Below are 26,421 nucleotides of genomic sequence, written 5' to 3' on the forward strand. Positions count from 1 at the left end.
TAATGCCAGCTACTCAGGAGGCTGAGGCAGGAGAATCACTTGAACCCAGGAGGTGGAGGTTGCAGTGAGCCGAGATCACAACACTGCAGTCCAGCCTGGGTGACAGAGCAAGACTCCATCTCATTAATTAATTAATTAATTAATTAAGCTGGGCATGGTAGCCCACACCTGTAGTCCCAGCTACTCAGGAGGCAGAGTCATGAGGATTGTTTGAGCTCAGAAGGTTGAGGCTGTAGTAAGCCCTAATTATGCCAGTGCACTCTAGCCTGGGCAACAGAATGAGACCCTGTTTCAGAGGAAGGAAAAAAAAATAAGGGTAAAAGACAAGAAGAGGCAACATACAGGCTAAAAAATACAAATTCCCAAACATGAGAAGATGCCTAGCCACTGTGGTATTTAAAGAAATGTGAATTAAAATTGGTAGAGACTTATGGTTTAACAAACATAAGAAGGATTTTATATATTCTGTTCTGTTCTTTCCTTTTCTTTTGAGACGGAGTCTCACTCTGTCATCCAGCCTGGAGTGCAACGTCAGGATCTCGGCTCACTGCAGCCTCCACTTCCCAGGTTCAAGTAATTCTCCTGCCTCAGCCTCCCAAGTAACTGGGATTATCAGCGCCCTCCATCACACCTGGCTAATTTTTGTGGGTTTTTTTGTTGGTTTGTTTGTTTGTTTTTGAGTCGGAGTTTCGCTCTTGTTACCCAGGCTGGAGTGCAATGGCGCGATCTCGGCTCACCGCAACCTCCGCCTCCTGGGTTCAGGCAATTCTCCTGCCTCAGCCTCCTGAGTAGCTGGGATTACAGGCACACGCCACCATGCCCAGCTAATTTTTTGTAGTTTTAGTAGAGACGGGTTTCACCGTGTTGACCAGGATGGTCTCGATCTCTTGACCTCGTGATCCACCCGCCTCGGCCTCCCAAAGTGCTGGGATTACAGGCGTGAGCCACCGCGCCCGGCGTAATTTTTGTGTTTTTAGTGGAGGTAGGGTTTTACCATATTGGCCGAGCTGGTCTCAAACTCTTGTCCTCAAGTGATTCACCAACCTTGGCCTCCCAAAGTGCTGGGATTACAGGCATGAGCCACAGTGCCCAGCCTCACTCTGTTCTTTTCTATATATTCTTGCTATTCATTTAATATACTTTGGCAGTTTCTGTATATACTTGCTTCCTTGTTTCTGATTTCTACGTAATATTTCATTGGTAGATACAATGCGTAAACATTACATTACTGAGAAATATTTTTTGTTTTTTGCATTTTTGTATCATTTGTCTACAGTTATTAAAAATTAGCTGGGCATGGTGGCCCATGCCGGTAATCCCAGAACTTTGGGAAGCAAAGGCAGAAGGATTGCTTGAGCCCAGGAGTTCAAGACCAGGCTAGGAAATATAGAGAGACCCTGTCTATTTAAAAAATTATTTTTAAAAAGGAAAAAATATAGAACAAAATTAGACTAACAAAATAGGATTGGTTTTTAAAAATAATTTTTATCACCTTTAATAAGAGATTTTAAAAGGAGTTTTTAAATTTTTCAGATGTTTCCTAAATTTCAAATGCCTTATTAACTGTTCTTTAGATAGTAAGTGGAATGGTAACAGAGTTAACCCAACAAAGACAAGCCCAATTCTTGTCTGAGGAACATCAACATTAAAATTTTTCTGTGGACACATTTTTTTGTATTTTTCTCAGGTGAATGCTTGAGATGCATGTTCTGGAATAACCTTGGTTGCATCCATTTTGCCATGAGCAAGCACAATTTGGGATTATTCTACTTTAAAAAGGCTCTGCAGGAGAATGACAATGTCTGTGCACAGCTGAGTGCAGGTAGCACTGATCCAGGTAAGCCCAGTACTAGGGGACAGTTTGTATTTATTACTTCAGAAGAGCATGATTTAAAAAGCATGAATGTGGTTGAAGTACCCGCCTTGTAGACTTATAAACAGTTAACTCTGATCTTATACAACAAGCTTGGCTCTGGGGATTTTTAGTAGATATTGCTACTTTGAATAGCAATTACAAGGTGTTAAGAGTAATTCTGAATTATCCAGAAATTTAAGTTGCATTCCATTTTTCATGGATTTGAAAATGAGTTATTCCCTATGGTTAATATTATATACCAGAATGTTTGATTAGTCACAACATGACTGTGCCAAACTAGGTTTATTATAGATTTTTTTTTTTTTTTTTTTTTTAGACAGTGTTTAGCTCTGTCACCCAGGCTGGAGTGCAGTAGTGCAATTTCAGCTTATTTTAACATCTGCCTTCTGGGCTCAAGTGACCCTCCTATCTCGGCCTCCTGAGTAGCTGGGACTATAGACATGTGTCACTGCATCTGGCTAATTTTTGTGTTTTTTGTAAAGACAGGGTTTTGCATGTTGCCCAGGCTGGTCTGGAACTCCTGGGCTCAAGCGATCCTCTTACCTCAGCCCTCCAAAGTGCTAGAATTACAGGTGTGAGCCACTGTGCCCAGCTTATTATAGATTCTTTGCAGAGTTTTGCATGTGATACTGTTGGTTAGCATCTGACAGTCTTTAAGCAAATTCTTAACGTTTATCCTTTAATATTCATTATCATGTGGATCCTTGATCCAAAATGCCTAAAATCAAGCAATTATTTAGCTTTTAAAAATAATAATCTATTTAATGACAAATGTATTCTAAATCAAAGTGGACTGTAATACTGAATAAATAGGTGATAACACATGATAATAAAATGGTTAACCAAGATGAAGAAAAAAAAAATTTTTTTTTTTTTTTTAGACAAAGTCTCACTGTGTTGCCCAAGCTGGAGTGCAGTAGCACGATCTTGGCTCACTATAGCCTCTACCTCCCGGGTTCAAGTGATTCTCCTGCCTCAGCCTCCTGAGTAGCTGGGACTACAGGCATGTGCCACCATGCCCACTTAATTTTTGTATTTTCAGTAGAGATTTGGTTTCACTATGTTGGCCAGGCTGATCTTGAACTCCTCACCTTGTGATCTGCCCACCTCAGCCTCCCAAAGTGCTGGGATTGCAGGCATGAGCCACCATGCCCAGCCGAAAATTTCAAAAAGTGGAAACTTCTTACAGACTCTAAATATGTTGGCTGGGCGAGATGGCTCATGCCTGTAATCCCAACATTTAGGGGAGTCCACAGTGGATCACTTGAGTCCAGGAGTACAAGACTAGGCTGAGCAACATAGAGAGACCCCATTGCTACAAAGATAAAAGTAAAAATTAAACAATAAAAGAGAATAAAGTAGAAATGTAGAAAAGCAGTATAAGATTCAAAGGAGTGAGAGTGGGTCCTATCTCTTATCTTTGCCTTCCTGGAGCATTGTTGACTGAGTAGCTGGTAAATGAGAAGAGACATCTCTGGCTCTGCCAGCATAGATAACTGAGATGACTCTGGAGAATATTTGTGGAGTTGAGGATGGAAACCACCATTGGTAAGAGCTATTATCAGATCAGGATTATTGGTGTCAAACATGGTAGTGTCTAAGTACTTAATGGAATAAATGTTTTCAAGGTAACTGTTACCTTTAAATCTAATGATTTATTCTTATCTAATTTTTATCACTAGGTAAAAAATTTTCAGGAAGACCCATGTGTACGTTACTAACCAATAAGAGATATGAGCTGCTGTATAACTGTGGAATTCAGCTTCTTCACATTGGAAGGCCTCTTGCTGCCTTCGAATGCCTGATTGAAGCTGTTCAGGTTTATCACGCAAATCCTCGCCTCTGGCTACGGCTGGCTGAATGCTGCATTGCTGCCAATAAGGGGGTGAGTGCTGCTTGGTATGTTTTTGAACCCTATCTTACCTCCACTTACTACATGGAATGTAAAAAAAAAAAAAGAAACTTGGAAACATACATAAGACATCATTCTCATTTATTTATTGTATTTTATTTGTTTTTTTTGAGACGGAGTTTCTCTCTAGTTGCCCAGGCTGGAGTGCAATGGCGCGATCTTGGATCGCTGAAACCTCCGCCTCCCAGGTTCAAGCGATTCGCCTGCCTCAGCCTCCCAAATAGCTGGGACTGCAGGCACGTGCCACCATGCCTGGCTGATTTTGTATTTTTAGTAGAGACAGGGTTTCACCGTGTTCCCCAGGCTGGTTTTAAACTCAGGTGATCCACCTACCTTGGCCTCCCAAGGTAGGGGGGAGGTAGGTGGCCTCCCACTTACCAGACTCTCAAAGTGCTGGGATTACAGGTGCGAGCCACAGCACCTGGCCATCATCATTCTCTTTTTAACTATCATTGAATGTATAGATAGTCTTCTTTAACCACTGGGAAAAAAATTTAGTTTCAAAAACTCATTTGTTGGCCGGCCACAATGACTCACACCTGTAATCCAAGTACTTTTGGGGGCCAAGGTGAGTGGATCACTTGAGCTCAGGAGTTCAAGACCAATCTAGGCAACATAGTGAGACTGAGACTTCCATCTCTGCAAAAAATTATCTCGGTGTGGTGGCAACTGCCTGTAGTCCCAGCTAATCAAGAGGCTGAGGTGGGAAGATTGTTTGAGCCCAGGAGGTGGAGGTTGAAACAAGACCAGATAGAGCCACTGCACTCCACCCTGGGCAACAGCGTGAGACCCTGTGTCAGAAAAATAAATGAAAATGTAAAAAGTCATTTGTTAACATTCTCATTCTTGGTAAGTATGGCAACATTAAAGAGTTGAAACCAGTCAGAAAGTCGTGTATGTTGGAACAGTGGTCTGCTAGCTGCTGCAGGGGTCAGGAGCCATGCCATCTGCTGGCATAAGAATAGTGTTGTGTAGCCTGCTGATTAGAGAAGGTCTGATAACATAATGTGGAAAGAACTGCATTAAGCTGGGTTTCCTTCAATGCTGGAGGGTTTTACTTTGGTTTCAGTTAATGATACAGAGTTTATGCATTACCAGGCTATTTTGGACGCATGATTGCCCGTGGTAGCTATGAAAATAGGCCAGTTTACATTGACGTCCCTGCTTAGATTATCTCCAAATGGCAGTTGGTGGAAGCCTTTTGAATTTCAGTTTGGGAAGGATCCATAGGAGATAGGGGAAAGATGGGTTGTATCAGAATTACCAGATACTTGTATCTTTCATTTGCTACCCACCCCCTGCTCTTGCTGTGCTTTTTGGATGCGTATAAACATTGGGAAGGTATGGTACCTGGAGGCTTTACCTTGCATGCCTGCCATAGGTGATACAAATGTTGAGGCTTTCCTCCTGCTGAATAGCAGTTTCAGAGAAGTACAAGAGCTAAAGGGGTTAAAGAAGTGTTCGTTAGTTTTTCATACATAGTACTTCGGTAGTTTATGATTTGAGTATACCATTGGAGGAAGAGATGAATGATGTCTTTGAAAGACTTTATTTAATTATACTTTGCTTTTTAAAAGACAACTTTCTTATTGGTTAATTATTAACTGATAAACAGTTCTAGGCAGAATTTATACTTCTTAAAGATGCAAGAAGCAATTAGAAATTGCTTATTCTCTTTTATCTGTTCATAAATTTAAGTGTTGGGGGCCTTTCTTTGGTATTTACTGGAAACCAGGGAGTTACTTTTTTCTGGGACTAGAGAAAGATTGTAAAGTTTAACATTTTCTTTTTAAATTAACTGATTTTAGAAATAGTACTTTTAGGGGCCCCCTAGAGGAAAAGGAGGGCGAGGGGAGATTAAGTATTTTCCATATTAATATGCTGCCAGTCCTGTTTCTTTTTTCTAGAAAAGTTCTGAATTCGTAATTTTTAAAAAATGGTAAAGATGACTTTTGTTTGCCATAACTTCATGAACACACACAATTTGTGCTACAAGTAGAAAACTTGCCACCAATAGTATCTTTGTGCTTTTCCTCCTCCTGAAAAAAACTTTAGGGTAACCTAAAAAACAGTAAAAACAAGCCCAAAATGCTAATAAAATCAGAGGACAAATCCCAAAAGGAATAACTGTAAACTCCAAATAAAATTTCATAAAATTTGTTTTATTTAGTCAGGACAGAAGGTATGCTGAACAAAGCAGTTTGTAACTTCAGAAACAAATTTATTTTGGATTAAAAAAAAATTGTTTACTTGTTTATGTTAAGGAGGTCATTTTGTCCTGTATATCTGGTACATGTTGTTTCCGACTTGGCAGAGGCAAGCCTTATATTTACCTGGGCAGTGTATAATATATGGGAAAAGATCTGCTAAACAAAAATAGTCCCAATATTTTAATTATGATGATCCTTTTTATCTTAAAACTGATCTGGCACACCTTCTGGCTATTAGGGATTGAAGGTATGGATTATTATTGTAAATTTTTAGTTCCATCCCATCACGGGCCAGTTTGTTTTCATCTGTTGCATCTTCAGATCTAGCCATTTGGATTATTTTTGATGGCCTTAGTAATAGGAGAAGACACTATGGATGAATCACTAAAATTGTCACCACAACTAGGAAAAGAAGTCAGAACAGAAGTCCTCCCAAGAATGGTTTAGAATATCCACTTTGTCATTAATACTGCATGGCCTTCTCTGTACACAATTAGTTTTGATCAGAGCAGTTTTATTTTTGTATTATTATATTTTTAGCACTGTGTAGTATATTCTTTATTAAAAGTCATATATGGAAGTGCAACTATAATAACTTATGTTCGGGAGCAATAAGTAACAGTAAAGAAACATTTATGTTTAGAGAAAAGACTTTTTGCAGGGCAGAGATTAGTTTTGCAAATTCATATTGATTAACTCCAGATTGTTCCAGTATGTGAGAAATTGAATGTCCTTTTAAGATAGCTAGTTGGGATTCCACCTGCAAGTAAATTAGAGATGTGTTTTATTTTATTTTATTTTTGAGAAAGAGTCTCACTCTGTCACTTAGGCTGGAGTGCAGTGATGTGATCATAGCTCACTGCAGCCTCGACCTCCCTGGTGTCAGTCTTTCCACCTCAGCTTCCCTAGTAGCTGGGATTATAGGCATGCACGACCGACCACACTTGGCTAATTTTTGTATTTAGGCTGGAGGGCAGTGGCGTCATCAAGGCTTACTGCAGCCTCGACCTCCCTGGTGTCAATCTTTCCACCTCAGCTTCCCTAGTAGCTGGGACTATAGGCATGCGCGACCACACTTGGCTAATTTTTGTATTTCTTTGTATAGATGGAGTTTCAAGCAGTCATCCGCCTCGGCCTCCCAAAGTGCTGGGATTATAGATTCGAGCCACCATGCCCAGTTTAGTTTTTGTTTGTTTGTTTGTTTGTTTTTAATAAAAAAACATTTTTCCTGGCTGGGCATAGTAGCTCACACCTGTAATCTCAGCACTTTGGGAGGCCAAGGCAGGTGGATCACTTGAGGTCAGGAGTTTGAGACCAGCCTGGCCAAAATGGTGAAACCCCGTCTCTTCTAAAAATACAAAAATTAGCCAGGTGTGGTGACAGGTGCCTGTAATCCTAGCCACTCAGGAGACTGAGACAAGAGAGTCTCTTGAACCCAGGAGGTAGACGTTGCAGTGAGCCAACACTGCACCACTGCACTCCAGCCTGGGCAACAGAGACTTGGCAAAACTCTCTCTCAAAAAAAGTAAAACAAAAATTAGCTAGTCATGGTGGCATGCACCTGTACCAGTAGTCTCAGCTACTTGGGAGGCTGAAGTGGGAGGATACTTGAGCCCAGGAAGCAGAGGTTGCAGTGCGCTGAGATCATGCCACTGTACTCCAGCCTGGGTGACAGAGCCAGACTAAAAATCCAAAACATTAGCTGGGCATAGTGGCACACAGCTGTAGTTCCAGCTACTCGAGAGGCTGAGGCAGGAGAATCACTTGAACGCGGGAAGCAGAGGTTGCAGTGAGCTGAGATCGCGCCACTGCACTCCAGCGTGGGCAACAGAGCGAGACTCCGTCTCAAAAATAAAAAAAAAAAATTTTAAACAAGGGCAAAAGAAAAAAGTAGATACAGGGTCTCACTGTGTTGCCCAGGCTGGTCTCGAACTCCTGGTTTCAAGCCATCCTCCTGCCCCAGCTTCTCAAAGGGCTAACAGGCATGAGAGCCACTGCGTCCAGCCAAATTAGAGGCTTAGAATGAAGGGGGACGATAAATGAAATTATCACTGTGAGCTCTATAGTGAGATAATATATGTTAATCAGATATCTTAAAGTACTATGTTGTGTAAGTGCTTTTATTATTTTCACTTTAATGTTTATTCATTTGGTTTGGGGAATTTAATCTCCTAGAAGAATTGTGTTCATGTAAGTTTTTGCCTTGTACAGCTTAAGTTTATATGTTGTTGACAATTTAATTAATACTTTGAGTAAAGAAGGAAATTATCTGTGTTTTAGGAAGTGGAGTTGCTTCCCGGCTTTTTTTTTCCCCCCCCCCTTTTTGGAGCTCTGTGTGCCTTTATTAGCAGAGCCACTACTTGAGGGGGATAAAGCAGGAGGAGTGGGTGGCTCCAGTGCCCGGCCGGCCGTGCTTCACGGCCTTGTAGGTGATGGAGAACTTGCCCAGGTAGTGGCCGATCGTCTCCGGCTTGATCTCCACGTGGCTGAAGGTCTTGCCGTTGTAGACGCCCACCGTACTGCCCACCGTCTCGGACGCGATGATCACGTTCCGCCTGCGCGGGACCACTTCCGCCTTCGCCACTTCCGGCTTCTTCATGGGCGGTGCCGCCTTCGTGGCCTTGCGCAGGCGCTTCAGCAGCAAGTGCTGCTTCCGCCTCAGGCCCCGGGGTTCAGGCTGCCGCTGGCGCACCCTGTACAGCTGCATCAGCTGCTCATAGGGCACGTCCAGCAGCTGGTGCACGTTCACGCCGTGGTAGGTGAACTTGGAGAAGGTCCGCTTCTTCTGCCTTACCTCTGCCGTTCTTGCTGGATCCTCAGAAAAGACTACTCTTGTTTTGTTTTGTTTTGTTTTGTTTTGTTTTGTTTTTTGAGACAGAGTCTCGCTCTGTCACCCAGGCTGGAGCGCAGTGATGCGAACTCGGTTCATTGCAACCTCTATCTCCCGCGTTCAAGCGATTTTCCTGCCTCAGCCTCCCAAGTAGCTGGGATTACAGGCATGAGCCAATGCACCTTCCCGCTACTTTTTATTTACATGAGATTGGAGAAAATTCTAAGAGCAAAATCCAATTCAATTATGACCTGATAATTTATTTAAAATAATTTACTTAGAATATTCTATACCTCCACTACCATGACACATATTACAGGTACGTTAACACCAGAGTAAGGAAAATAAGCCCGAAATACAGTGTAAAAGAAAAGGGAGGCCAGGCTCAGTGGCTCACACCTGTAATCCTAGCACTTTGTGAGGCCGAGGCAGGCGGATCACAAGGTCAGGGGTTCAAGACTAGTCTGATCAACATAGTGAAACCTTGTCTCTACTAAAAATACAAAAATTAAAAATTAATAAAAAGTTTGTTAAAAGGACGAAAGGAAAAGGTAGACACAGGGTCTCGCTTTGTTGCCCAGGCCTGTCTCAAGCTCCTAGTTTCAAGCTATCCTCCTACCTCATTTTCCCAAAGGGCTGAGATTACAGGCATGAGCTACTGCGCCCAACCAAATTAGAGACTTAGAATGAAGGGGGACGATAAATGAAATTATCACTGTGAGCTCTATAGTGACATAATACATCTTAATCAGATACCCTAAAGTACTATGTTGTGTACTTTTATTATTTTCACTTTATTTATTTTTTGAGGGGGCAGAGTCTCTCTGTCACCAGGCTGGAGTGCAGTAGCACCATCCCTGCCTCCCCGGTTCAGGTGATTCTCCTGCCTCAGCCTCCTGAGTAGCTAGGACTACAGGGAGGAGTGGGTAGCCCCAATGCCCAGCCGGCCGTGCTTCACGGCCTTGTAGGTGATGGAGAACTCGCCCAGGTAGTGGCCGATCATCTCCGGCTTGATCTCCACGTGGCTGAAGGTCTTGTTGTTGTAGACGCCCACCATACTGCCCACCATCTCGGACCGGATGATCACGTCCCGCCTGCGCGGGACCACTTCCGCCTTCGCCACTTCCGGCTTCTCCATGGGCGGTGCCGCCTTCGTGGCCTTGCGCAGGCGCTTCAGCAGCAAGTGCTGCTTCCGCCTCAGGCCCCGGGGTTCAGCCTCTGCTGCTGCAGCTGGCGCCCCCTGTACAGCTGCATCAGCTACTCGTAGGGCATGTCCGGCAGCTGGCGCACGTTCACGCGGTGGTAGGTGAACTTGCAGAAGGTCCATTTCTTCTGCTTTACCTCTGCCGTTCTTGCCGGATCCTCAGAAAAGACTACTCTGTTTTGTTTTGTGTTTTGTTTTGTTTTGTTTTTGAGACAAGAGTCTCGCTCTGTTACCCAGGCTGGAGCACAGTAGTGCGATCTCTATTCACCACACCCTCCGCCTTCCGAGTTCAAGTGATTCTCCTGGCTCAGCCTCCTGAGTAGCTGGGATTAACAGGCGCATGCCACCACGCCCGGCTAAGTTTTGTATTTTTAGTAGAAACAGTGTTTCACCATGTTGGTCAGACTAGTCTTGAACCCCTGACCTTGTGATCCGCCTGCCTCGGCCTCACAAAGTGCTGAGATTACAGGTGTGAGCCACCGCGCCTAGCCTCCCTTTTCTTTTACACTGTATTTTGGGCTCTCTTATTTCCTTACTCTGGGGTCAAAGTACCTGTAATATATAGCATGGTAGTGTGGGTATAGAGTAATCTAAATTATTCTAAATAAACTATTGGGTCATAATTGAATTGGATTTTGCTCTTAGAATTTTCTCCAATCTGATGTAAACAAAATGTAGTGGCCAGACACGGAGCCTCACGCCTGTAATCCCAGCACTTTGGGAGGCCAAGATGGGCGGATCACGAGGTCAGGAGATCGAGACCATCCTAGCTAACACGGTGAAACCCCGTCTCTACTAAAAATATAAAAATTAGCCGATGTGGTGGCGTGCCCCTGTAATTTCATTACTCCGGAGGCTGGGGCAGGAAAATCGCTTGAACCTGGGAGGCAGAGGTTGTAGCGAGCCGAGATCGCACCACTGCTCTCCAGCCTGGGCCACAGAGTTGAGACTCCGCCCAAAAAAAAAAAAAAAAGTAGCACATATCCCAGATTTTCAGTCTTGTGTGCTTTTTCCACTAATACCAAACATGTTTCCGTTGTCACCAAAAAAATCCTCACTGATTTTAAGAACTTTCTTAAATTTAGGGTAATTGTGAGAGGTATTTCCTCATTTTTTATACCATATCTTAAAATTCTCTTAAGTTTATTGGAAATTATTTGTATTTTGTAGACTTCTGAACAAGAAACTAAAGGCCTTCCCAGCAAAAAAGGAATTGTACAGTCTATTGTTGGTCAAGGCTATCATCGTAAAATAGTTTTGGCATCACAGTCTATACAGAATACTGTTTATAAGTAAGTATTTTGCAAAGAAAAAGTATATATATTAATACTGCTTTACACGATGTTACTTATATATTAAAGTATGCTTAGGATTTATCATTGCTTAGGAGGAACCACTTTTTAACTAAGTTTTATTGCTGTTTAAACAGACCCTCATGTATATATAGGTCCATAGTGAATGTTATCTAACATGTGATTTTGGTTTATTACATCCATGGATGCTGCAATTATTGATGGCCTAGGAAACCCTAGTCTATTCAGTGCCATTATTAAGAATATCCAGAAGAGGGCATCTTGGTATCTCCTTTTTATGTAGTTTTGGTTATCATTTGTACTTTTCATTTAGATTTTTTTTTTATAGTCTCTAGGACTGAAAATACATGAAAGTGAATTCTTAGTATTAGTAGAAAACAAGTGTGTTAAAACAAAGCAACCAAAGCAGTATAGAAGCAGTCACATGTACAATCTTCATTTGACAATTTGAAATTGCCATTATTTGTAAAGTGTCAGACTTTGCAAAGAATTAGCAGCCTTAATTTGTTTTTGTTAAAGAAGAAAATCTCTACCATTTAAAAATTATTCCAAAGTTTAAAAAACATCTGATACATAATTTAGTCTTAATTTAGATCAACTATAATGCAGGAATATTTTTAAAGACTATTATGATAAAGCATTTCAAAATTTTAAAGCAATTTCAACATTGTTACTACTTTTCAAAATTTTATTTTTCCCTAATATAGATTCTGTTTGAGTATATCAAACCAACAGAAAGTTGTATAAAATGTTATTGAAATTATCAGACCAAAGGTAGGTTTGCTGTTTAAGTGTATAGAGGCATTTTTGAAAGCAAGGATCAACCAAAGTAAGCCTCAAACGTGAAAATCCGTTTTCTTCCCTCCAATCCCATTCTTAATAAACCTGTCATGGCCCTCATTACAGTTGCCCTTGTCTGCAGTTTCTCTAGTATGTTAACATTGACATTGTAGATAGACATCAAATTGTCTCTCCTTGGTCTCATTCATAGAGACACAGTGTACATAATTTATATACTTGCAACCCATACTGTTTACAACCTATACTCAGGATTTAGGTTCTTTAGTGTTCTTTTATGATGGATTATATTAAAATTTCTACCTATCAAAAGGCAAAACTTTCATTTACAATCTGTTGTTTTTATTCCTTATAATAAAAAGTCTTATTTTAAAATTTTTTATCCACTTAGCTAATTTGGTTTTGTTCTTTTAAGTGATGGGCAGTCTTCGGCCATTCCTGTAGCCAGTATGGAGTTTGCAGCCATATGTCTCAGAAATGCCTTGTTGCTGCTACCTGAGGAACAGCAAGATCCAAAGCAGGAAAACGGGTCGAAAAATAGTAATCAATTAGGTGGGAACACAGAGAGCAGCGAGAGCAGTGAAACTTGCAGGTATTCTAATCCTTGTGACCCCCCTTGGCAAAATCCTTTCAGGACTTCTTTAGTAAACCCTTTTGTTTTTTAAAGTAAATTCCTGAAATCTTCAGACTAAATTTCTGAAATTCTCTGTTTTGTATAACAGGAAGGGAAAGTGTTTATATTTCTAGTCTTTCTGGAAGAGAGAAATAAGGTGAAGGCTAAGCTAGAAGAGATCCTTGAAAAAGAAAAATAGAAAGTAGCAGCTTTGGTGCGGTGGTTCACTCCTGTAATCCTAACACTTTGGGAGGCTGTGGTAGGCGGATCTCTTGAGGTCATGAGTTTGAGACCAGCCTGGCCAACATGGTGAAATCCTGTCTCTAGTAAAAATACAAAAAATTAGCTGGGTGTGGTGGTGGGCACCTGTAATCCCAGCTATTCTGTAGACTGAGGCAAGAGAATCCCTTGAACCCAGGAGGTTGCAGTGAACCAAGGTTGTGCCACTGCACCCCAGCCTTGGCAACAGAGTGAGACTTTGTCTCAAAAAAAAAAAAAAAAGAAGAATAAAGAAAGAAAGTAGCAGCTTTTCATTGACTGGAGGGATGTTTGTAAGAAGTCCTGTTATTGGCCAGGCATGGTGGCTCACGCCTGTAATCTCAGCACTTTGGGAGGCTGAGGCAGGTGGATCACCTGAGGTCAAGAGTTTAAGACCAGCCAGGCCAACATGGCAAAACCCAGGCCAACAAAAACAAAACAACAACAACAAAAAAGTCCTGTTGTCAGACAGCTAAAAAAAAAAAAAAATTGGCCAGGCACAGTGCTCACGCCTGTAATCTCAGAACTTTGGGAGGCCGAGGCAGGCAGATCACCTGAGGTCAGGAGTTTGAGACCATCCTACCAACATGGAGTAACCTCATCTCTACTAAAATTATAAAATTAGCCTGGTGTGGTGGCACATGTCTGTAATCCCAGCTACTCAGGAGGCTGAGGCAGGAGAATCGCTTGAACCAGGGAGGTGGAGGTTGCAGTGAGTTGAGATAGCGCCATTGCATTTCAGCCTGGACAACAAGAGCGAAACTCTGTCTCAAAAAATAATGAAATACTTTGGCCAGGCGTGGTGGCTCATGCCTGTAATCTCAACACTTGGGGATTCCGAGGTGGTTGGATCACTTGAGGTCAGGAGTTTAAGACCAGCTTGGCCAACCTGGTGACACCCCATCTCTGTTAAAAATACAAAAATTAGCCAGGCATGGTGGTGGGCAGCTATAATCCCAGCTACTGGGAAGGCTGAGGCAAGAGAATCCCTTGAACCCGGGAGGTAGAGGTTGCAGTGAGCCAAGATCATTCCAGTGCACTACAAAATAAGATTACTTCTCAAAAAAACAAAAAAATTATTAAAGTAAGTGCTTAACTCCTAAAGCTTCTCATTTGTTATTATCTTCTGCCTATCACCTTAATATGCTATAATCACCAAGCTCCAGAATATTTTTGTATAGTTCTAGTTTTTTAGTATAAATTCAAAATTGTGCAAATCTAGGCAGGGAGCTGGAGGCCAAGAGCTCGAGTCTAGCCTGGGCAGCATAGCAAGACCCCATCTCTTCAAAAAATTAAAAATAAATAAAAATTATGTGACTCTTTAGAAATTGGGAGAACTTATCTAGTAAGGAGTAAACAAGTACCATTATGTATAGGAAATTCTGCTTTTTTCTTTTTTTGTTTGTTTGTTGAGACAGTCTCCCTCTGTCGCCCAGGCTAGAACGCAGTGGCACAATCTCAGCTCACTGCCATCTCCGCCTCCCAGGCTCAAGCAGTTCTCCTGCCTCAACCTCCTAAGTACCTGGGATTACTGGGGAAGCACCACTATACCCAGCTAATTTTGTCTTTTTAGTAGAGACAGGGATTTGCCATGTTGTTGAGGCTGGTCTTGAACTCCTGGCCTTAAGTGATCTGCCCACCTCCACCTCCCAAAATGCTAAGATTGCAGGCATGAGCCACCACGCCCAGCTGGAAATTCTGCTTTTTAGACATGACATCTTTAAACTCATGTCTCCCATCCCAGTGTTTTCTCTTGATTGCAATAATAATACATATTTACTATAGAAATTTAGGCCAGGCATCTTGGCTCACACCTGTAATCCCGGCACTAAGGGAGACCAAGGCTGGAGGATTGCTTGAGGCCGGGAGTTCAAAGCCAGCTTATGCAATGTAAGTTCAAAGCCAGCTTTTGCAATGTAATGAGACCCCATCTCTACAAGAAATTAAAAAATTAGCTGAATGTGGCAGTCGGCACCTTTAGTCCCAGCTACTTGGGAAGCTGATGTGAGAGGATTGCTTGAGCCCAGGAGTTTGAAGCTGCAGTGGGCTATGATCGTGCCACACTGCACTCCAACCTGAGCAACAGAATCTCAAAAACCCAGTCTCAAAAAAAAGGCAGGGATGAGGGGTTGAGGGAATTAGAAGAATGAGAAATGTGTGAAAATTTTGAGTGATTTCCTTCATAGTAAAGATAACTTTTTTTTTTTTTTTTTTGAGATGAAGTTTCATTCTTGTCGCCCCCAGCTTAGAGTACAATGGCACAATCTTGGCTGACTGCAACCTCTACCTCCCACGTTTAAGCAGTTCTTCTGCCTGAGCCTCCCAGCTAGCTAAGATTACAGGCACCTGCTACTATGCCCAGCTAATTTTGGGGGTTGTTTTGTTTTGTTTTCGAGATTGAGTCACTTTGTCGCCCAGGCTGGGGTATAATGGCATGATCTCGGCACACTGCAACCTCTGCTTGCGGGGTTCAAACAATTCTTCTGCCTCCACCGCCCAAGTAGCTGTGACTACAGGCATGCCCCACCACAGCCGGCCAATTTTTTGTGTTTTTAGAAATGGGGTTTCACCATTTTAGCCAGGGTGGCCTAGATCTCCTGACCTCAGGCGATGCAGCTGCCTCAGCCTCTCAAAGTGGTGGGATTACAAGTGTGAAGCACCACACCCAGCCAGTTAGAGATTTTTTTAAAGCAGTATTGTGTGCTGGGGAAAGAAACTAATATACAGTATAGCTTTAACATGTTAGTGTTACCAAATTACTAAGCATTTTTATTGTTTAACTTTTTTTTTTTTTTTTGAGGTGGAGTTTCATTCTTGTTGCCCAGGTTGAAGTGCAATGGCACGATCTCGGCCTACTGCAACCTCCACCTCCCGTCTTGGCCTCCTGAGTAGCTGGGATTACAGGCATGCGCCACCACTCCCGGCTAATTTTGTATTTTTAGTCGAGATGGGGTTTCTACATGTTGGTCAGGCTGGTTTGGAACTCCTGACCTCAGGTGATCCGCCTGCCTTGGCCTCAAAAAGTGCTGGGATTACAGGCTTGAGCCACTGCACCCGGCCCTGTTTAATTCTTTTACACTTTTGTTGTAAATTTAATTCTTTTACACTTTTGTTGTAAAAAGTTACATGGGAGTAAGGACAGGGAAACAAAATTTTGTATTCAATTATTTATTTGTGGCTTTTTGTAATTAAGACTCTTATCTCTATTTTAGCAGTAAAAGCCATGATGGAGATAAATTCATTCCAGCTCCACCTTCTTCTCCATTGAGAAAACAGGAATTAGAAAATTTAAAGTGAGTATCTAAACAAAATTAGCATTGCATCTATTGAACACATTCTTTTTTATCTTGTTTATACTGTTAATATGATGAATTACACTGGTCAAATGTTAAACCAATCTTTCAATCTTGTGATAAGCCCTACTTGGTCAGAATGTATTTTCTTTTGTATAAATTTTTAGACTTGATTTGTCAATATTTTGTTGGGAATAGGTGCTTCTATATTCATGAGAAAAATTGGTCCATACTTTTCTTTCCTTGAAATGATTTTGTCAGATTTGGTTTCAGGATTATGCTGACCGTATAAATGAGTTGAGAAGTGTTGCTTCCTCTGTTTTCTGCAAGCATCTGTGTAAGATAGGTATTACTCATGGACACAAAGGGGAACAACAGGCACTGGGGCCTCCTGGAAGGTGGAGGGTGGGAGGAAGGAGAGGGTCAGAAAAGTACCTATTGGGTACTAAGCTTAGTACCTGGGTGAGGAAATAATCTGTACAACAAACCTCCATGACACAAGTTTAGCATATAACAAACCTGCACATTTATCCCTGAACCTAATAAAAGGACAGGTATTACTTCTTCCTTAAGTATTTGATAGAATTCACCAATCAAACTATCTAGCCTAGGGTTTTATTTGCAGGAAAGTTTTAGATAATGAATTCAACTTGTTCAACAGAACACTTTTCAGATCTTGTATTTCATCTTCTGTCAGTTTGGGTAAGTTTTATTTTTCAAGGAATTTTTCTTTTTATATGTTGTCAAATTTATTGACATAACATTGCTCATAATTTTTTTTACCTTTTTAAAGTCTGTGGAATCTACAATTATACGTCTGTTTTCTTTTCTTTTCTTTTCTTTTTGAGATGGAGTTTTGCTCTGTTTGCCCAGGCTGGAGTGCAATGGAAAGATCTCAGCTCACTGCAACCTCTGCCTCCCAGGCTAAAGCAATTCTGCCTCAGCCTCCCGGGTAGCTGGGAGGCTGACGTGGGAGGATCACTTTAAGCCCTGGAGGTTGTGGCTGCAGTGAGCCGTGATTATGCCACCAAACTCCAGCATGGATGATAGATCAAGGCTCTCTCTCTAAAAATAAAAAATAATATAAAGACCTAATCTACCCTTTACCTGGTTTCCCCATAGATAACTATCTTACAGAACTTTAATGCAATATCACAGTCAAGATACTGACATTGATACAGTCAAAATACAGAACTTTTTTGTTGTTTGTTTTACAATATCTTCATTACATTCAATTTCTTAAAATTTTTAAAAAATTTTTTATAGATGTGGGGTCTCGCTGTGTTGCCCAGGCTGGTCTCAAACTCCTGGCCTCAAGCAATCCTGTCACCTTGGCCTCCCAAAGCACTGGGATTATAGGTGTGAGCCACTGTGGCCAACCCAGAACATTGTCACTACTACAAAAGATCCCTCATATTGCCCTCTTATAGCCGTACCCACTTCCACTTATTTAACCCTTGGTTATTACTAATCTGTTCTCCATTTCTATAATTTTGTCTTTCAAAAATGTTATACAAATGGAATCATACAGTATGTAACCTTTTGGGATTGAATTTTTATTCAGTATAATTCTTGGAAAATTCATTTAAGTTTGCTGAATAAATCAATAGTTGTTCCTTTTTATTGGTATTATTCCATGGTGTGAATGTACCTCAGTTTAACCATTCACCTATTGTAAGACATCAAGCTTGATTTCAGTTTTATTTACAAATAAAGCTGCTAAAAATAGTCACAGGTATTTATATGCACATAAATCTTTGTTTCTCAGGGATGAATGTCCAACAGTGCTGAATAGCAGGGGAGTTACATATGTTACATGTTTAATAAGAAACTACCAAACTCTTTTTAACAGTGACTATACCGTTTTACATTCCCACCAGCAATGTATGAATGATCCAGTTTCTTTACATCTCACCAATATTTGGTATTTTCTTTTTTTTAAAAAATTATTTTTTCATCACATATTTGTTTTGATATGTGTGTGTGTGTTGTAGGTACTTATTTTTTTGTTTCTTTTGAGATAGAGTCTTGCTCTGTTGCCAGGCTGGAGTGCAAGTGGTGTGATCTCGGCTCACTGCAGCCTCCGCCTCCGATGATTCTCCTGGCTCAGCCTCCTGAGTAGCTAGGATTACAGGTGCACGCCACCATGCCCCGCAAATTTTTGTATTTTTAGTAGAAACGGTGTTTTACCATGTTGGTCAAGCTAGTCTCGAACTTCTAACCTCATGATCTGCCCACCTCTGCCTCTCAAAGTGCTGGGATTACAGGCATGAACCACTGCACCTGGCCTGAGTTTTGTACCTTTGATGGTACAACTGTTTGCTTTCCATATGTCATAGTAGGAGGTGATCTTTAGAGAAAATAATATTACGTTTTTTTGTGAAAGGGTGCAAAAGGCTTCCATAGGGAATTCATCATCATAAAGTGAGGCAAAGATGGATTCTCTAGTATATCTATATTTTTTTCTATGGAGCAGCTGGGAGGGAGAAGGGAAAGAATACAAGTTGGAAGGAGCTTTAGGGTGGATTTATAAACAGGACTGCTATGCCAGACAGTAGCAATGGTAATGGAGACAAATGGTGAAGGGGAGGAGTTGTAAAAGAATTGTGTCTTAATTTTCAAAACCATAAAGCTCACAGTGCAGGTGGGTATGTTAAAGGGCAAATCTGTGATCAGGAGCCAGCTGTCTTCAATGTAAGGAGCCTGAGCACTATGTTTTAAGATTGTGGAATTCTTCTAGATTTCATCTATTTCTGACCTGACCTCTTTCACATTATTGAAAATCTGACTACTGTATAGTTTAGCTTTTATGGACTATTAAACTTGACCCTTAGGGCTCAATAATACCCAAGATACCAATGCAAAGCCCCGTTTTCTGTTTCCAGCATAACTAATATGCAGTAAATTATCATGATTTTTCTAATGGTCATTTTTTATGATATGGGTTCACAGCCCCTTGAGAATTTTCTTTTTTTTTTTTTCATTCCTACATAAATTAAGGTAAGTCCAAAAAGATTTCACTCTAACCAAGTTACTGCATGTTTTTAGAAGGCAGATAATAATTGAAGAAGTTGTGAGATTCTATATTAAATCAACATAGTTTTCAGAAAAATATTCTCACAAGTAAAATAAAAATATGGCCCCAAATTAGGAAAATGTCTCAGAAGTCAACTAACCAGTTTAACTGTCAGGTTTAGATGAACTTAGAGATACAATATAATGGATCAAGAAAGTTACATAATCATCCTTTGGTATCCTTGAGGGATTGGTTTCAGGACCCCCAACAGACACCAAAATCATCAGATGCTCCAGTCTGTTAAGTAAAAGGTTGTAGTATTTCCAGATAACCTGTTCATATCCTATCATACTGTTTTGTTTTGTTTTTTTTGAGATGGGGTCTTGTTCTTTTGACCAGGCTAAAGTGCAGGGGCTCAGTCTCAGCTCACTGCAACCTCCACCTCCTGAGCTCAAGTGATTCTCTTGCCTCAGCCTTCCGAGTAGCTGGGACTACAGTGCCACCCCATACCTGACTAATTTTTATATTTTTTAGTAGAGATGGGGTTTCACCATCTTGGCCAGGCTGGTCTCGAACTCCTAACCTTGTAATCCACAAACCTCGGCCTCCCAAAGTGCTGGGATTACAGATGTGAGCCACTGTACCTGAACTCATACACTTTATTTTTATTTTAGTTATTTGTTTTTTGAGATGAAGTTTTGCTCTTGTTGCCCAGGCTGGAGTGCAACGGCGTGATCTTGGCTCACTGCAACTTCTCCCTCAGCAATTCTCCTGCTTCAGGCTCCCAAGTAACTGGGATTTCAGGCATGCACCACCACACCCAGCTAATTTTTATATTAATAGAGACACAGTTTCACCATGTTGGCCAGGCTGGTATTGAACTCATGGCCTCAAGTGATCTGCCTATCTTGGCCTCCCAAAGTGCTGAGATTACAGGCTTGAGCCACCGTGCTCAGCCTTCTCTCATAAACTTTAAATCATCTTTAAAGTTCTTATAATACCTAGTGCCCTATATATGCCAAATAAATAGTTGTCATACTGTATTAGTTTTTAGCTTTTTAAAAAATTGTTGTGTGATTTTTTTATTATTTTTATATTTTCGATTTTTTTTTTCCAGAAAAGGATATTTTTTATTCAAGTAACTGCAAATAGGAAACCAGAGGGGAAGCCCCAGGCTGGGACAAATTCATGGCTACCCCTCCCCAACAGAACAGGGGGAGGAGGTGGCCCCTATACCCTTTATGGTCGATTTGGGCCCCCTTGCTCACTCTGCTGCAGCATCCAAGGGGCAGGGCCCCACCTTCCCTGGGACTGGGGTAGTCAGTCATCCAGTCTGCCATGCCCCAGCCCCTCTTCCCCATAAAGAGTATCTTGGGGTAGGGTATCATGGGCAGAACAGGAGGCAATGAGAGTGAACATTTGGCGCTGATAGCAGCAGCAATGATGGATGTCAGAGAATGGAACATTGAACAAAAAACAACACAACTGTCCAGAGGTAGTTTGTGAACAGAGGAAAAATGGAACCAGACCTTGAGGGGCAGGGAGGAACCAGGAGGGTTGGGAGTGGGCAGGGTGAGCTCCTTGTTATTTGTGCCCCATCTGAGGAGGGGGAAATGGCCAAGTGGCAGAAGCAAAGTAGGGTGGGGGCAACAGCTCCAGCCCATCTCAGGTGGTAGCCACAGGGCACATGGGCCTCACCTGGACAATAAGTGACTGCATCTCCGTCACCACAATATATACTCAGATCCCAGGCGGAGGACCAGAGGGCTGGGACCACAGTGAAAAGGGTGTAGGGGACTCATACCCCTCCTGCCTTCTGTAGCCAAAGAGGGCTGTCCAAACTAGTGGAGGGACTGGGGAAGGTAGGGAAGGATGAAAGGTGTGAGCCCTATGTGGTGACAAAGACAATTTGGCTGGGGGAATTCTGGGGGCCAGCACCCCCCTCCATTGGCCACACCTGCTGCTGCCAGGGCAGTGGAGGAGGGCATGCCAGGATGAGATGGGGCTTGGGCCCCTTTTAAGGCCAGGGGAACCCTCCCAGGCCCCACTATGGGAAGCCAGAGGGAACAGCAGAGGAGCAGAGAGGGCGCCCCCAATCAAAAAGCCCAGAGAGCAATGTCCCCATCACCAAGTGAGTGGGGACACAGCAGGTGCAGGGTGTGGCCAAGTGGGATGTTAGCCGTGTCCAGGAGGGCATGTGTGTATGCGTGGGTGGGCGGGGGAACTGAGGCCAGGGGAAAACTACTCCCCACTCAGCCCATGCAGGGGCTGGTGTGCTGTGTAGCGTGGTGGTGAGGGTGCAGGTGGAAGATGGGGGTGGCAGCCGGAGGCGGTGGTGATGGTGGGCCTGGGGAAGGGGTGGGGGCAGTGGGAGCAAAGCAAAGCTGTCCAGTCCCAGAAGGAAGCTGCTCCTCCAGTGAGGAGCATGCGGCACGCATGGTCACTGCTCCTCCGAGGACTCCTGCGAGATGCCCTCCTCTTCCTCCTTCTCCAGTTTTTTGGGTCTGCCCCTTGGTTTCCTTCCTGGAGTTGTGGTTTTCCGGGTCTTGGCAGCACCCTTGTTTTTGCTTCCCTTTGGCCTTAGGTGTTGGCACTTCGCTGGGCTCCTTCTGACTCCCTACCAGCGCTGTCCTGGGACTCACCAGAGGCTGCTTGCATGGCCTGCCCCGGCCCCGCTTCTCAGTGCCATCCTTTTCCTGCTTGGAGACCAAGGGCTGGCTGGACTTTGAGCTCGATTCGCTCATCTTCCCTTCTCTAAGGAGCAGGTGGAAGAGTGATGGCTGGGATGGCCTTCTTGGAGCCGCATCAGCGCCAGAAATAGCCCCAGCTGGGAGTCCCAATTAGAGGACAGAATATTTTCTATTTATAGTTGGTCGAATCTACAGATTTGGAACCTCTGGATTCTAAGCACCAACTGTATATATAATGACACTTTCAGAATTTTGCATCTGAAGCACCCAACACTGTATGAAACCATAAGTTTTATTCAATTATAGAAATACACACTCACACTTATATTCCGTGCCCTGGAATAAAATAAATGCTATGATTTTGACATTTTAAGGTGATTCAGTTCCTAGATATTTACCAAAGTGAAACAAACTTGTCCACAAAAGAATTTTATAGCAGCTTTACTCCTGGTAGACGAAGCCTACACATAGCCCAGGTACTCGTCAGTAACAATGGATAACTAAGTTGTATTACACTTGTATTTTGGAATACTACTCAGCTATAGGGAAGAACCAGTGAGGTCGGGCACAGTGGCTTATGCCTGTAATCCCAACACTGGGAGGCCCAGGCAGGCAGATTGCCCTGAGTCCAGGAGTTTGAAATAAGCATGGGCAACATGGCCAAGCCCCATCTGTATAAAAAATTGGCCGGGCATGGTGGTGCACTCCTATAGTTGCAGCTGCTCAGGAGGCTGAGGTGGGAGGATCACCTGAGCCCTTAGGTTTGAGGCTGCAGTGAGCTGAGGTTGCACCGATGCACTCCAACCTGGGTGACAAAATGAGACCCTCTTTCAAAAAAACCAAAACCAAGCTAGGCGCAGTGGCTTACGCCATAATCCTAGCACTTTGGGAGGCCGAGGCGGTTGGATCACAAGGTCAGGAGTTTGAGACCAGCCTGGCCAACATGACGATACCCTGTCTCCTAAAAATACAAAAATTAGCTGGGCATGGTTGCGGGCACCTGTAATCCCAGCCACTCAGGAGGCCTTGGCAGGAGAATCACTTGGACCCAGAAGCGGAGGTTGTAGTGAGCCAAGATTGTGCCATTGCTCTCCAGCCTGGGCAACAAGAGCAAGACTTAACAAAAAAAAAAAAAAAAAAAAAAAAAGAAAAAGAAAGAAAAACCAAAACCAGTGCACAAGTTAACATGGATGAATCTCAAAAAATTTTTGTTTCTTCTTTTACTTCACATAAGGTATGTACTGTGTGATTCCATTTATACCATTTATATGACAAAACTTTCTTAATAGACTAATTGATGTTGCTAGAAATCAGAACAGTGGTTGGGGAAAAGAAATGTAAACACATCAATTTAAGCAGCAGATCCCAACCTTTTTGGCACCAGGCACCAGGATCATGGTAGACAGTTTTTCCACAGACAGGGTTGTGGGGAAGGTGGTTTCAGAATAATTCAAGCACGTTACATTTATTGTGCACTTTGTTTCTATTAGTATTACATTGTAATATATAATGAAATAATTATACAACTCACTATAATGTAGAATCAGTGGGAGTCCTGAGCTTGTTTTCCTATAACTAGATGGTCCCATCTGGGGGTGATGGGAGACAGTGACAGATCATCAGCCATTAGATTCTCATATGGAGCGTGCAACCTAAATCCCTTGCATGCACAGTTCATAATAAGATTTGGACTCCTATGGGAATCTAATGCTGCTGCTGATCTGACAGGAGGAGGAGCTCAGGCAGTGATGCAAGCCATAGGAGCAGCTGTAAATATAGATGAAGCAGGCCGGTCGTAGTGGCTCATGCCTGTAATCCCAGCACTTTGGGAGGCCAAGGCAGGTGGGTCACCTGAGGTCAGGAGTTCAAGACCAGCCTGGCCAACATAGTGAAACCCTGTCTTTACTAAAAATACAAACATCAGCTAGGTGTGGTGGTACACACCTGTAATCCCAGCTACTCAGAAGGCTGAGGCACAAGAATTGCTTGAACCCAGCAGGTGGAGGTTGCCGTGAGCCAAGATTGCACTACTGCACTCCAGCCTGGGCAACACAGCGAGATTCCCTCCAAATAAAAAAACATATAGATAGATAGATAGATAGATAGATAGATAGATAGATAGATAAAGACAGAGCGAGATTCCCTCCAAATAAAAAAACATAGATAGTTAGACAGATAGACAGACAGAGCGAGATTCCCTCCAAATAAAAAAACATACAGATGGATGGATGGATGGATGGATGGATGGATGGATGGATGGATGAAGCTTTGCTCACTTGCCTGCCACTCCCCTTCTTCTGTATCTAATGTATCTAATGATATTGGGAGTTGGGGACCTCTGATTAAAGTATACAGTTTGATATATATGTCCATATGAATGGTGCATTGTAATGTGTATAAACTATACCTCAATTTTAAAATTTAAGGTAAGGTATTAACATGTTGGAATTTACCCTGTTCCTACAATAAATTTTAAAAATTAGCAGGGCATGGTGCCACACACATGTAGTGCCACCTACTCCGATGGCTGAGATAGGAGGATCACTGGAGCTTAAGAGGTCAAGGCTACATACACTGAGCCATAATTGTGCCACAGCACTCCAGCCTGGGTGACAGAGTGAGACCTTGTCTCAAAAATAAATAAAAATTGAAATTTTGTGAAATTAACAAAAGTTTTAATATATTATTTTGGGAAATGTAATTTAACCTCCAGTAATTGATAAATGGAGGCTTTTCCTTACATATCATTTATGAGGCAGCACGACATGGAAAACTTGGTTTCTTTTTTTTTTTTTTTTTCAGACAGTTTTTTTCTTCTACCCGGTTTGAGTGGAGTGGCACAATCTCTGCTCACTGCAGCCTCTGCCTCCTGGGTTCAAGTGCTTCTCCTGCTTCAGCTTCCCAAGTAGCTGGGATTACAGGCGCCTGCCACCACACCCAGCAACTAATTTTTGTATTTTTAGTAGAGACAGGGTTTCACCATGTTGTCCAGGCTAGTCTCAAACCCCTGACCTCAAGTGATCTGCCTGCCTCAGCCTCCCAAAGTGTTGGGATTACAGGCATGAGCCACCATGCCAGCCAAATTTGGTTTCTTAACCAAGAAAGAAGAAAATGCTTTCCTGTTTGTATTTAATATGTTTTCCTTAGAGTCTAAGGCTGCCGTATCCACCACATATGACCACTAAGCACTTGAATTGTATCCAGTGTGAATTCAGGTGCACTATTCAAGTGTAAGATACACACCAGGTTTCAAAAAGTACTATGAAAAAATGTAAACTATGCTATTAATTTCTATATCAATTATATACTGAAATGATATTTTAAACATAGTAAGTTAAATATATTAAAAATAGGCTGGGCACAGTGGCTCATGCCTGTAATCACAGCACTTTGGGAGGCCGAGGGCCAAAGTGGTGGATCACGAGGTCAAGAGATAGAGACCATCCTGGCCACCGTGGTGAAACACCATCTCTACTAAAAATACAAAAAAAATTAGCTGAGCGTGGTGGCAGACACCTGTGGTCTCAGCTACTCAGGAGGCTGAGGCAGGAGAATTTCCTGAACCTGGAAGGCAGTGGTTGCGGTGAGCCAAGATCGCACAACTGCACTCCAACCTGATGACAGAGCAAGACTCCATAAATAAGTAAGTAAGTAAGGCTGGGTGAGGTAGGTCACACCTATAATCCCAGCATTTTGGGAGGCCGAGGCAGGTGTATCACCTGAGGTCAGGAGTTTGAGACCAGCTTGGCCAACATGGTAAAACCCTGTCTCTACTAAAACTACAAAAAAAATTAGGTGATGTAGTGTTGCATGCCTGTAATCCCAGCTATTATAAGGCTGAGGCAGGAGAGTCGCTTGAACCCAGGAGGTAGAGGTTGCAGTGAGACCAGATCACGCCGTTGCACTGAAGCCTGGGCAACAAGAATGAAATGCCCTCTGAAAAGATAGATGGATGGATGGATGGATGGATAGATAGATAGATAAAGTAATTTTACATGTTCCTTTTAATGTTATGTTTTAGACGTGTCTGTTAGAAAAATCAAAATTACATTTATGACTTCAATTATATTTCCTTTTTTTTTTTTTTGAAACGGAGTTTCGCTCTTGTTGCCCAGGCTGGAGTGCAATGGCGCGATCTCGGCTCACCGCAACCTCCGCCTCCTGAGTTCAGGCAATTCTCCTGCCTCAGCCTCCTGAGTAGCTGGGATTACAGGCACGAGCCACCATGCCCAGCTGATTTTTTGTAGTTTTAGTAGAGACGGGGTTTCACCATGTTGACCAGGATGGTCTCGATCTCTTGACCTCGTGATCCACCCGCCTCGGCCTCCCAAAGTGCTGGGATTACAGGCATGAGCCACCGCGCCCGGCTGCTTTTTTTGTTTTTTTAAAAGAACTATACCACACACTT

At 42.5% G+C, this 26,421-nt stretch overlaps 1 protein-coding gene and 3 pseudogenes across 6 annotated transcripts in view; 1 reads left to right on the top strand and 3 right to left on the bottom strand.

Annotated features, from left to right (window-relative positions):
* Positions 1-26,421, top strand: part of CNOT10 (CCR4-NOT transcription complex subunit 10) — a 95,074-nt gene that overhangs the window by 40,484 nt on the left and 28,169 nt on the right. For 5 of the 6 annotated variants that reach the window (XR_004265536.1, XM_032268714.1, XM_032268728.1 and 2 more), the window contains 5 exons: positions 1,688-1,837; positions 3,559-3,761; positions 11,203-11,324; positions 12,559-12,735; positions 16,227-16,307. Coding sequence is in view for 5 of the 6 variants with exons in the window: in XM_032268714.1 (XP_032124605.1) it covers positions 1,688-1,837; positions 3,559-3,761; positions 11,203-11,324; positions 12,559-12,735; positions 16,227-16,307 (733 nt within the window). In the remaining variant the exon portion in view is untranslated. The remainder of the gene's footprint in view (positions 1-1,687; positions 1,838-3,558; positions 3,762-11,202; positions 11,325-12,558; positions 12,736-16,226; positions 16,308-26,421) is intronic. The other variant, XM_032268722.1, reaches the window with a different exon arrangement.
* LOC116537630 lies at positions 8,317-9,140 on the bottom strand (annotated as a pseudogene).
* On the bottom strand, positions 9,345-11,061 carry LOC116537633 (annotated as a pseudogene).
* Positions 21,670-22,156, bottom strand: LOC116543307 (annotated as a pseudogene).

Source organism: Sapajus apella, unplaced genomic scaffold (genome assembly GCF_009761245.1).
Source record: "Sapajus apella isolate SASKATOON/1434 unplaced genomic scaffold, GSC_monkey_1.0 scaffold4, whole genome shotgun sequence".
NCBI classification, from domain to species: Eukaryota; Metazoa; Chordata; class Mammalia; order Primates; family Cebidae; genus Sapajus; species Sapajus apella.